This window comes from Lissotriton vulgaris, chromosome 7 (genome assembly GCF_964263255.1).
Source record: "Lissotriton vulgaris chromosome 7, aLisVul1.2, whole genome shotgun sequence".
NCBI lineage: Eukaryota > Metazoa > Chordata > Amphibia > Caudata > Salamandridae > Lissotriton > Lissotriton vulgaris.
In genome coordinates this window covers 1,372,581,042-1,372,594,874 of record NC_141695.1, presented here as the reverse complement: position 1 = coordinate 1,372,594,874, position 13,833 = coordinate 1,372,581,042, and the positions used below count along the sequence as shown (strand labels likewise).

Here is a 13,833-nt window from a genome sequence, read left to right as displayed (position 1 = left end):
GGAGGAGCCACCTATCTCGTGATACTTCGAAGACTCTTCCAGGACAACAATGTGCAATCATCCGGACCCAACACTAGGTGGCGGACTATGCACAGATATGAATGTCAGCAGCCCTACATGCCAAGAACAGATGCATACTGGTAAGTAGCATTTGCATTATTAAGTACGGCCCTGTTGTAGAGTGAAAACCCCCAGTCGGGGCGCTAGAGTACTGAAACAATTAGTGCGGTTACATAGCATGCTTCAAGATTTTGTTCCATTTGTTAGCAATGACCGTTATTCTTTTTACCCAACTCAGTGGTAGTCCGTGCTTTGATCTTGGAAGGATGACAGGCTTAATGGACACTGCAGGATTTGTGGCCTTCATTTTACTTACAGGTCTGTCTAGTGGATGCCGAGTTGGCTTACCCACAAGAGCAGTCCATGCCAAAAATGGAGGGACGTTGTCAAATGATCAGCGTGGCTTAAACTCTGCTTCATACGCCTTGCATGCAACTGTAGCGCATACCAAGATGAATGTTACTTAGGGGTGAAATGGTTGCTAAGTGGCAAGGAAGGATTCTACCTGTGGTCGTAATTAGAAGCTCATAACGTTGCTCTCAATCACATCTACTCTTCATGACTTGCGACCTCCAGCCTTCGGAACAGATCTTCAGTCACTGTACCTCCTTTGTTTCCACACTCCTACTTGCTCTTTTTAACCCCCTTCATCACTTATTGGAGCAGATCGCCATCGGGCAAGAAATAGAAATCAGGTGCTCCTTTTGAAAAAATGGATGTTGGGAGTCAGGCGTACATGTTTTGGGTAGTAGTTGTAAGCTTCCACAAAAACGTGCTTTCGTTCCAGACGGCTGTACTCATTTTATTTATTTATCCAGTTTCCTGAGCTTTAATTTTCAGGGTCACACACAGCACTACTAAACTGTCTAAACCTCCCCTTTTTTTAGTGTACACACAAACAGTAGTGGCTGCTGCCGGCACCCGGGTGGTGTGGCTTTGGGGGTGTGTGTGTGTGTGTGTGTGTGTGTGTGTGTGTGGGGGGCTCTGGGTGTGTGTGTGTGTGGGGCTCTGGGTGTGTGTGTGTGGGGCTCTGGGTGTGTGTGTGTGGGGCTCTATGTGTGTGTGTGGCTGGCTCTGGGTGTGTGTGTGGCTGGCTCTGGGTGTGTGTGTGTGTGTGTGTGGTAGTAATTGTTGTCTCCGTAGGGTACAATAGGTCTCACCTTTGCGAGAGATTAAGCTAATGGCAATGTAAATGACAATGCCATTTATTTATCTGTTTTCAAACCCAACACATAAATATAAATTGTGTCATTTACAATGCCAATAGCTCTAACTTTTCCAAAGGCGAAACCATTGCATTGGAAATGCTTCTTTGTTTTATATTACCCTATAAAGAATAAATACACTTCACTTCCTCCTCCACTATCACTAAATACTGCTATACAATCTATGCCCAGTATGTGAATCTAGAAGACGTCTGCTGCAAATTGAAAATAGTTACTTACCTGTAACAATAGATTCAAGGCATATGATCTGTAGATTGTATACTGTAGCATAGATCGCTATCTGGTGTTGGGCTTGGATGTTTGCGCTTTATCATTGTAGACGTTTTGTAGTCACGAGATAGGTGACTCCTCCTTTGGTTAGTAGTGCGCATGGGCATCGACTCCATCTCAAGATTGTTTTTTTCCGCCATCGGGTTCGGATGAAACTTGTTGCGCTCCGGCTCAGCACCTTATTTTCGAAACTTTTTCGACGCACAACCGATCATCTTTAACTGTATTGGCTCGTTTGCGTGCCTTTGACGCGCTAACTTATATTTCTCTACTCCGGCTGTCGACGCAGGCCATTGGGCCTATCCACGCCATTGGGCCTACGGCTCATGGAAAGAACTCCTTTTAAAAAAAAATGCCCCCAGTGTGGCGCTAAATTTCCAAACACTGATCATCACAAGGTGTGCAACCTTTGCCTGTTACCAGAACACGAAGAGAAGGATTGCCAAGCCTGTGCCTCTTTCCGTTCAAAGAAGAACATCCGTGGTCGCCGAGCTCAACGTCACGTCATGGCTCAACAAACTGCACTGGTGCAGGAAGACATCTTCAATGGAGGCCCGATCAGGGTTGTGGAATTCCTATAGCCCGACGCCCAGTACATGTTTTTTGGGGTCAAGGGCAACAAGTTTTTATGTTTAATATGTCCTTGGGAGAAGTAGGCCCAACCTCCTGCAGCACAAATACTTTGGCTGCCAGTTTGCAGTACCACATTATGGATCAGGAAGGGGAGTATCTGCAGTTAAGGTAATATTTTTGCCCATATGTTACTGCTGTTCAAACTTGTATTCATGGTTCATTAATTGAAAGCCTTTTTTATTAGGGTGAGCGCTCTAATTGTTGTAAGCGCCGACTACACTGCTGACAGTGGTTCCAGTACAAAAATGTTTGCACACGTTTTCAAAGTTTAGCAAAATGAAGCTATGTATAATGCTCCTGAATGCTCTCTGATTTGATGCAAATATTTGCAAAAGCCTGAAATCAACATTGATGATTCTTTGCTTTCAAAATAAAATGTTCATAAAAAAAAGGAAAGCAGGAAAAAAAAAACATTTAGCTAAACTACTGTAAAGTTTCAGGTACCCTTTTTTGCATCATCATTTAGTAACATGTGTTGATGCATGCTAGTGTTTCCCAAAAATATTCATAACGGAAAATCAGTGTAACCAATTTCAGTACGATTATAGGAAACAAAAAGAAACAAGCATTGGCAAAGCCAGTGGATCTGAGATGAGTGGTCCGCTTTTCAGTTATGTCAATGTGTGACTTGTTTATGCATGGTTTTTGTAAAACCTTACTGAGGTGCGAGCTGCTAGGCCCTCACCATTATAACAAACATTGGCAGAAGCAAAAATAGTTTTTTGGGTCTCAAAAAGCACACACTGCCACAGTAGTTACTGGCAATGAACAAAAATACTTTGTGTGCCAATATGCTACTTGAGAAAGAACAGAATGCTGTCAACTCACAGTGAAGCCAGCCGAATCGGAACTTTAAGAAACACAAAAGGACTCTGTCCTGGCCAGACCATATTTGGGGCCCAATTATTAAGTAGAGTCTCAAAAGTGCCCCCAAGATACATGTCCTAGCATTCAGGGTAGTTATGCGGCTTCTGTGAATTCCCAAGAATTTACAGAAGTAGGACAATAAATAGTACTCCTAGAAAATATTTGTGAACTGCATTTTTGTATGGCCAAATATGCATGTGTAGATTTGCTCATGCGAAAATCTGATTGTTTGCAAGTTTACTTTCCCTCCAACCACTTTTTTCCTAACCCTGGAAGAAGATTTACGTCTACCATTGTCAGGAGTAAATTTCCAACATTTCTCTGTTTGGGAATATATTATAAAAGAGTTTTTGATACCCTTAAAACATGCAAGTTAGTATGTTTGCAAAAACTCAAAAGGGCGCTCTGACCCTGGAACTATTGCTTACCACTACCTACAGCCCCAGTATGTAGATCTGCAGAAATGTGGCAACATAAGGGGATTGCAAGTATTCAAACACTACTATAGTATGAGCCCCGGCATAATCAAGGAGGCTATATCAGAACTCTTATATAATGAGATTGCGGCCATAATTTGGCACCAAGTGGGCAAGTGTATTTTGTTACGGGACTAGTAGATTTATGAAGCAACCTACCCCATGGACAAGTAGATATTTTATTAAATTCCACACCCCTGCCCGATGTTCCAGAGGCAGAGGATTCAGAGGAACTCGAGAAAGTCTCTGAAGAGGATGACTCTGGATCCGATGACATCACACCAGGGCAACGAGTGAGTACAAAAGCCCATACTCCTGCCCAACCAGACAAGCAAAAGGCTCTAGTCAAGACTTCGCCTGCAGGCCCTAGTCGAGACCAGAAGAAAGCTTCAGAAGCCCGCATTCTGGCCCGGCTCCGAAAAAAAACAAAAAGCCTTCAGGGAGCTCAGGACCGAGCAATCAGCACATTGCTATCCTTAAACCACCTTCGGTGCCAAAATCTGGGATACATCCCATTCCAGCCAAAAAGACTTCGGCACCTAGCCCTTCATAAAACTCAATCTAAGGCTCCAGACACCAAATTAAAGCCACGCTCAGAACCTGAAAAATAGCCACCGAGAGCAGACGGCCAGGATGAACGCTTTAGACCAGATCCTGTCGACCCAAAGCAAAAAACATTAAAGGTGGACCCTAAAACGGGCCATATTATTACTATTCCAGCAAAAAAGAGGAAGATTGATACCTCACACACACCTGAGGTGCCTGCTAAGAAGAAAGACTTTGCAACAACGCCTATAAGACCCTCTTCTCCTATTCTTCCTGCATCTCCTATACACTTTCCTACACAATCTCCTAGATTGTCTCCAAGCTCACCCATATCACCACTAGATGAGGATGATTTAGGGGGTGGGGACGGACATGGTAATTATCCCTTGGATGACCCTAATGACGATAACACTACCGCTCCACAGGATACAAGGTATGATTATGACGATCCTGCAGATCCTCCAGCCATCCCTGATCCAGATGCAAGCCCATCTAAACCATCACCCTCAGACGACAACATACGTTTTAGCCACCTTAATAATAGGGCTGCTCAATACCATGGAGAGTCACTATATTTTGACCCCATGGAGGAGGATTTTTTAATGGACACTTTTGCTCAGTCCCATAAGATCATACATACATTACCCATGCTTAAAAGGGTAATTCAACATGCACCCAACATATTTAAAGACCCCGTCAGGGCCAGGATTCTCAATCCACGTATTATGAAAAAATATAGCCCTGCCTCTAAAGATCCCATGTAAATCAGGGCACAACTCCCATTAGACTCCTTGGTAGTCTCCAATGCTAGAAAACAGGCTAATTCCAAAACTTCTGGCAATGCACCACACCCCCAGATAAGGATTCTCAACTCATTGATGCATCAGGAAAATGTGTTGCTTCCCAAGCAGCTAATCATTGGAGGATAGCCAATGCACAAGCTCTACTCACCAGATATGACAGGGCTCAAGACGATGAGCTAGAAACCCTTACCTGACCAATACAAAGCCAAGGCAAATGATCTGGTCCAGGAGGGAAAGTTAATTACAAATGCCTCCATTAAATGTGCCCTTGATGCAGCAGACACTGCGGCTAGATCTGTTAACACCAGCGTCTTACTCCGTAGACATGCATGGTTACGCATTTCCGGATTTAAACTGGAAGTTCAAACAACTATTTTAAATCAATCATTTGATCAGGAACACCTCTTTGTGCCAGCTGTAGATATAGCTCTAGAAAGACAATGAAAAAGGACACTGACACTGCTAAATCTATGGGAGCCTTACAGTTTGACTACACGGGGTCCTTTCGTCGCTCCTTCTATAGGGGCGGATCCAAAAATATTACCACAGAGACTGCAACTTCCTCCTATAAAAACCCTACACAAACATCCCCCAACAGAGGATATTTTAGGGGTGGGTACAGAGGAAATAATAAAGGGCGAGCTCGGGGTAACTACAACCGAACCTCCTCCACTACCAAACAATGACTTCCCTCCGCTTCCTCCAGACCATTCCACGGCGGCCGGAGGAAGACTATCACAGTTCCTGCCTGTCTGGAACTACATCACCACACACAGGTGGGTGAGACAAATTATCCAGTATGGTTACTGCCTGGGACTCACCTCTACCCCTCCTCACATACCACCCAGAAAACGGCCAATGCCCACAGAACATCTAACTTTTTTAAAGCAGGAGGTTCTATCTCGCTTACAAAAAAACAATTTAGAACCAGTGCCTCTACATCGTCAAGATACAGGGGTTTATTCTCTATACTTTCTCCTTCCAAACAAAGCCTGTACTCTCAGGCCAATACTAGACCTCAGGCCCTTAAACCTGTGCATACAATCCGACCACTTCCACATCTGCAACAGGTTCTTCCACTGCTTCAACAAGGCAATTTCCTTGCCTTTTTAGATCTCAAGGACGCCTACTTTCACATACCGATTCACCCTGCTCACAGGAAATATCTACGGTTTGTAGTGGACGGTCAACACTGCCAGTTCAAAGTTCTTCCATTCGGAGTGACAACATCGCACAGAGTATTAACAAAATGTCTCGCAGTGGTAGCAGCCCACTTAAGAAGACAACATATTCATGTGTTTCCTTACCTGGATGACTGGCTTATAAAAGCCAAGTCACACATAAATTGTCTACAACAAACGCACAAGACAATCCAGCTGCAGCACGACTTAGGGTTTACAATAAACCTTGCCAAGTCCCATCTTCAACCATCCCACATCCAACAATATTTAGTACCAACAATAAATTCTTCCTAAGCATTAGCATTTCCTAATCCTGCCAGGATAGCCACTATGCTAGCTCTCATAACAAAATTTCAACCACAAAAATCACTACCAGCTTGGGTTTTATGCATCTCATAGGGAGATGCCTCTTGCATTTTAATTGTGCCTTCGCAAGACTCCAAATGCGTCCATTACAGAAATGCTTGGCACATCAATGGAATCAGACCCAGGGACAACTCACTGATCTGGTGTTGGTGGACAGCCGCAGACATTTCTCTCTGCAGGGGTGGAACACACAAAATCTTTCCAGAGGGTGGCTGTTCCTGGACCCAGTTCCACAGATAGTGCTAACAGCAGACTCTTCGCTCACCGGCTGGGTAGCTTGTCTCTTAACCCATACCATTCAGGGTATATGGACCCCTCAACAGAAACTCCTCCACATCAATCATCTGGAGTTACTGGCCATATTTCTCGCTCAAGTCCTTTCAGGTACACTTGGTAGGCAAAGCTGTCCTCAACCGGACAGACAACTTGACAGCAATGTACTACATACAAAAACAGGGGGGTGCACACTCCCTACAGCTTTCACAGCTAGCACACAGCATATGGAGATGGGCCATTCCTCAAAAAATACACAATCAAATAGCGGATCTGCTCAGTCAGCTACAACAGATTCACGAGTGGGAACTTCATCCAAAAGTTCTTCATACCTTCTTTCAAATGTGGGGCCATCCAGACATAGATCTGTTTGCCACAAGCTTAAACACAAAATGCCCAAACTTCGCCTCCAGGTATCCACACCCTCTGTCCAAGGGCAATGCGATATGGATGAACTGGTCAGGCAGATTTGCGTACACTTTTCCACCTCTCCCACTCATTCCGCTACTAGTTCGCATACTGAAACAGTTCCTCACAATGATCCTGGTTGCTCCAACTTGGGCCCGCCAACCCTATTTCCTAGACCCTGCTGGAACTCTCAGTAGTCCCACACCAAAAGTTCCTCTTTTCACCAAAGCTTCTCACGTAGAACCATGGAGACATAGGCCATCCAGATCCAGCTCAATTGAACCTAGCGATCTGGATCCTGAAGTCTTCGAGTTTGGATATCTTAACCTCCCACCAGACTGCATGAATGTTATCAAGGAGGCTAGACGTCCTACTACTAGAGCTTGCTATGCAGCTAAATGGAAAAGATCTGTCATTTACTGCAATAACAACTTAATCAACCCATTAGATGCTTTCATTCAAAACACTATTTGTTTTCTCCTACATCTACAAAGATGTAATCTGGCATACACCTCCATAAGATTACATCTTGCTGCCATAGCAGCTTACCTGCAAAACAGGCAACAATTGTCATTGTTTAGGGTTCCTGCCATTAAAGCATTTATGGAAGGTCTTAAAAGGATAATTCCTCCCAGAATTCCGCCCTCTCCAATCTGGAATCTGAACATTGTCCTTACCAGGCTCATGGGTCCCCCATTTGAAACGTTACACAAATATGAGTTGCAATTTCTCACATGGAAAGTAGCTTTTCTTGTGGCCATCACATCTCTCAGGAGAGTGAGTGAACACCAGGCATTAACCATACAAGAACCATTTTTGCAAATCCATCACAACAAAGTGGTTCTTAGGACAAACCCTAAATTCCTACCTAAAGTACTCTCCCTTTCATCTTAAACAGTCAGTTGAGCTCCCAGTCTTTTTTCCTCAACCTGACTCGGTAGCAGAACGGGCTCTTCGTACGCTTGACGTTCAAAGAGCTGTTCTTTACTACATTGACAGAACAAAAGGTTTCAGGAAAACTATTAACTTTTTGTAGCGTTCTCACCACGACATAAAGGCAATCCTATATCAAAACCAGGAATTGCCAGATGGATTGTTAAAACCATTCAAATCTGTTATCAAAAGGCAAAACTTTCTTTATCAATTCCCCCCTAAGGCACATTCCACACGCAAAATAGGGGCATCTATGGCGTTCTTAGGAAATATCCCCATAGATCACTTTTGTAAAGCAGCAACATGGTCTACACCACGCACATTCACTAAACATTACTATGCAGATGTGCAAGCAAAACAACAAGCTAGCGTGGGCCAGGCTGTACTAAAACACTGTTTCAAAGGCAACACTGCTGTATAGTCCATGCTACAGTATACAATCTACAGCTCGTATGCCTCGAACGGAAAATGCTACTTACCAGTATGCATCTGTTCTTGGCATGTAGAACTGTAGAGTTGTATACACCCTCCTGCTTCCCCGGATACCTGTATCTGTTGCAGTAAAATCTTACTTAGATACATTACACATGGACATATTTCTATTTCTAACTAACTCCCATCACCCTTTATGGAAAAAACAATCTGGAGATGGAGATGATGCCTATGCGCACTACTAACCAAAGGAGGAGTCACCTATCTCTTGACTACAAAACTTCTACAATAATAAAGTGCAAACAAATATCCGAGCCCAACACCAGATGGTGATTCATCCTACAGTGTACAACCCTACAGCTCTACATGCCAAGAACTGATGCATACTGGTAAGTAGCATTTTCCTTTTGTAGCATATATATATATATATATATATATATATATATATATATATATATATATATATATATACACATTTATATGTGTGTATGTATTAATCGCCTTTTGAAGGTTAATTAGTGTCCCTGCACTCTGTTCAATAAACACATACAAGCAATATTAGATTTATTCAACAATCAAACACAATCTCAAAGCAAAAGGAGAGAAAAATAATCTGAGAGTTTACACGCACACACACGTAGCCTGACCACAGGCATCGAGTTTCACAACCATCAAACAGAAACAACAAAGCACTTTCCGACTCCAACCACTAGATGGCGGAATATGCACAGTGTGTGAATCTAGAAGTCTATGGTACAAAACTATTGTTACAGGTAAGTAACTAGTTTTGTTACAGATAGTTAACTTTATTTCTCTCCGAACAGTATGTGGCTATGGCTTTTGCCTCTTGTATCGAGAGAAACTCCTCAATGGCCCTACTTTTGGAGTAGTGGATTGGGATTATGGTAAGGTGATTCAAGCCACCTTCCATTTGTTCTGTCTGGAAATACCCGTCTCACTCGCTTTTCTTTATTTCTTCACACACTCATTTTATTTTTCTCTCTCTCAATTTCTCCTGATTACAGATCCACTGCCTGGCACTCATCTAAAGTATCGAAGAAAGAGGAAAGGTGAACTTTGGATTTTGAACAGGAAAAACAGAAGAGACTTAAGAAAGTGGACAACTAAATGGCGGACGTTAAAGCCAGCACCCCACCTAATTTACCAGTGGAGCTTGGATGCTGGACCTCCTCTGGCGTCACTGTGGGTGTTTGGAACATTTGACCACTCCCTCTCATGTGTCTTTATGGGAGTTTTGAACATGAAGCACCCCTCGAGTGTCCATTTAGGAGCTCTCTGCATCACAACTGTTTCCTTATGTGTCAGCAAGATCTTTTAATGCCTCTCTCCCAGTCACAAACTCAATCTACCTGGTCTGACTGGGGGACCTCCAACTCTAGCCCTCTTCTCTCTCCTTCCATTAGCGCTCCTGCACATTGCCCCCCTCTACAATGTAATTGAAAGCTCGAAATGTGCCAGCACAGCCTAATCTGACAGGGAGACTCTAAACACTAGAACAGTTTCTATATTGTTTGTGTGGGAGCAATGCATGTTGAATGCTGTTTCTGTGGTGTTACTGTCGGAATTAAGAGTGCCGGAACAGCTAAACCGACCCCCCCACCCCCTTAACCTCACCCTATAATCAGTATGAGTTGTGTCTGAATCGACCTCAATATTGCCATAGGAGCTCTGAATGATGGATCACCCTCCTTTCTACTAGAATAGTGAGTGTTCTGAATGCTAGTGTCAAGTGGTCTGCGTGGCAGATGCTCCTTTGATCTTTGTAAGAGCATTGCATGGAGAACACCCCCACATTGTCCCTATTATCTTGGTAGGGATACTGAATGCTAGACACCCCCCTTACTTGTTACAAAAAGCTCTATGTGCTCTGATTCAAATCCCTTCCACCTCACCTGTGTTGCTCCAAGAGATCATTCCCTGAACCCCAGTCATGTGTGCTGTTAAATCTCTAAGCACTGACCGCTGTTGGTCTGGTGACACAGTGGGAGGTGTGAATGCTGGATGGCACCACCTTGAGGAGCATTGAACCTTGGATTCCATCTTCGATGTGGCACTGTGGGAGCTATGGATCCTGGTTAGCCATCTCACTGCTATTGGGTGGCTGAATGAGACTTGCTTGCGTGACCATAAACGTTTCACCACTGCCTTTTGCTCCTGGTTCGTCCTGTGCATTGGACCCTTACTTTTTTCTCACTCTCTCTCAACAAAGCTGCACAATTTCAACTTCACATCAACCCTCCTTCTCATGCTGGACTTTTGTCCTACTACATGTTAGTGACGAACCAGCAGTGGTACAAGTATGGGTGCCCTTTGTAGGTTAGTCTCGAAGTCTGATGTAACAAACATCCTCCCAAGTTTTGGCTCCATGTTGAAGGGTGGTATGAGTGACACTACTTATGGTAAAAGAGTCCTCTCACATTGGTTTGAAGTAAACATCCATTGGGGCAACGCTTCTTACAGTGTAACTCAAGTGACCTTACACTGGTTACATATTAAAGCCACTCTGAAATGTTACCCTTGATTTAACAGAGGTCATTACACGACAGTCGTAAGTTGGGTACCCATAACAACTTTTCAGTATGATATAATAAATCTTTTGTCATGGTGGTTATAAGTAAAAATTTGCGGAGAGCAATACGTTTGATTATACAAGACTCACTCTGATCAGAAGTTCGAAGAAGAGACTGATGTCCCCTATCATAGTGGCTGTTTTATTTTGGTTAAAGTTAAGTGATCAGGCAATACTGTTTTGGGTGTACTATTCGTCCTGTCAAATGATGATTATACCGTATGTGAATTGGGTAGCAACGCTTCCTCTTTAGGAAAGGTCTTGCCACATCATAAGTTGGTACAGTGAGCATTGTCCCTTTTTAATAAGAGCTGCTAGCTTGTACTCCATGCTGCTTAGTCTGTAATGAGAAATGTCTTTGGTGGTATAGGTGTTGTCTTTTTTTCACTAGGTATATTGTAAGAGAGGTTGACCAAGATGTCTCTGCTTTAACATGTTAATTCACACTGATTATCAGTTCATATGTTGTTAACGTTGTCTCTAGTCTTGTAGGAGATATCCTCTCATGCTGGTTATAAATTGCTAGGCCCAGTGAAGCAATTCTGACCTGTAAGACCTACTTGAGTGTTATGCTAAGTGGTTTTTCTGCTGATATTATAAAACCTTATGGATGCCGTAAGTGATGCCTCTTTCTCAGTTGCACCCTATTACTCTTGTACTCGCCTGATCAGGCATTAGGTCTTAACACTGTAAGTAAATTATTGTTCTCCCTATCAACAAATCTTCAGCTCATCGGCGCCTGAAATTTGTTTAGGTAGTAATCATCCTTAGTTTCTAATAATTCAGCACGATAATTTAATGGAATTAGGCTGTTCTATTCTAAGCCATAAACTGGGTTTATGCCGAAGTTTCCCTTGGGCATAAACCCAGTTTTTCCTAGTCTCCACTGAACTATTCACAGTATCTTGACAGTTTCGTTTGCAATGCCGGATATGTCAACAAGCAACGTGCGGGGACGACAATGGCAATACACAACTTGTTTCTAAACCGGATGGTTGTTTTATTCACTGCATTGCCTTTAAAATACTTTGCAATAAACTGTAATGTTCCTTTGTCCTCTATGCCAAGTGCTTGGGATAGCAATTACAGTTCTTACTTTGACTAACTTAATTCACTAGCAAGCACATCTCTCCAATCTTTCAGTTATCCATGCTCCAAAAGAGGTACACAATCATGTGGCACTTTAGTGTACAAGGCATCTAAAGGTACAAGAAACTATTCTGGCACCTGCATTACATCAATCGTTAATGATTCAGTTTTCAAAAGAATCCGTACATACAAAGTGTCAAACAAGTTATAGACCAAAGTAGCTCAGATAGGATGTGCAGTACACAAGAAAATGGTTAGATTCTAGTATGTGAATTTGAAAGATTTGTTTTCCTGGCTTAATGTTTAGTGAGTATCTAAAACTTTGACATATTATTCAAAACAAGGCTACTTTCTGTTGTTCATTTATTGCAGTCCCAATCATATGCCACTATTTTACATAGTCAGTTAGGAGGAGCGATCTCAGGCAGAACATTCCTAGGCATGTTTTGAAAATCAAATACATTTGAATTCAACACGTTAGTCTCTTTTAGAGCCAAATAAAAGAAATGGTTTCTGGTTTTGGCCACGTTCGAAAAAAGCTAAATTGACAGATTGAAGCATGTTAAATCAGATCCGTAACCCGACTGCATATCATTTGGATACCTTTCTGGTGTAGACGACTAGCATGATGTTTGACAGGACGAGGCTCTGTCATGGTTTGGAACAAGCTTGGATAGCATATGAGGCAACGAAAATAGCTAGATTTATTAGGAACGTTGTTTCTTAGAAAGCCTATGAATCTTTTGTGAGAAATAGCAAAAGTTGTTGCGACTCTTGCCTCATCCATTGAGTCTTTTTGCAGCCTTACTTAGCTTAGTTTATTTTTAGCAGCCACAAGTCAAACTGTGTCTGCTCGATTGGGCAAAGTAATGATTGCTATTTTCATGAAGCCGAAAAATACCTGCTTTGGGCTGATTTCAATTCTAGCATATAAATATATTCTTTCAGTTGAGTGCTTTAGATTGATATCCCCATTTTAAATAGGCTTCAGAAAATGCAAATATCCTCCTGATAACCCATGCTAGGGCTTCTCACGTCTGCAGGTGAAATGCACAAGCAATTTCCTTAGTGTTTTACAGTGTATATTGGTTAAGTGGAAATCTTAAGCCATACAGCTTTACCTCGGAAAACATTTTGACTCCACAATCTTAGCCTTGCATCCTACTGATTTGGGTGTACTGATGAAAAGAGTTCAGTTGTTGGCCTCAACTGTTTTCAGACACAAGGACTGTTACGCTTTTAGTTCATGTGTAAGGCGGATGTGGAATTACAGTTACCGATACTCGTTAACACCTACATATACACCATTCCTCTTTACTTGGGTTAGACACAGCTGATTATTACTAGTTTCTACAGTATTGCCAAACTACCACACCCAGATGAAGTATCCTGGTAGTTGTGCCCAGTTAAGAACTGTGCCTGAGTTAGAACGGTCTGGTGCTTAATTATTTAAATTCGCTGAGACTATGTACACTCAAGCAATGGATGTATGAGAAGGGAGGCCTTCACTTAGGCAATTGGCTGCTTATTCATACCAGACCAGGCTGTGAAACGAGTCTTCTCTTATCTTTTGTTTTTTCACCGTTTTCTTTTAGTGACGCAAATGTGAGCATTGTGTTGTGCATGCACAACATCGCAAGAGTGATTCAACTCCACCACCACGGCCTGCTGCTTTGGTTC

At 42.7% G+C, this 13,833-nt stretch overlaps 1 protein-coding gene across 1 annotated transcript in view; it reads left to right on the top strand.

Annotated features, from left to right (window-relative positions):
* The window catches only part of LOC147703736 (serine/threonine-protein kinase NLK2-like), a 373,675-nt gene extending 361,555 nt beyond the window's left edge, over positions 1 to 12,120 (top strand). The window contains exon 11 of the mRNA XM_086932073.1: positions 9,500 to 12,120. Coding sequence (XP_086788199.1) covers positions 9,500 to 9,548 — 49 coding nt within the window. The 3' untranslated portion in view covers positions 9,549 to 12,120. The remainder of the gene's footprint in view (positions 1 to 9,499) is intronic.
* The last annotated feature ends 1,713 nt before the right edge of the window (positions 12,121 to 13,833 follow it).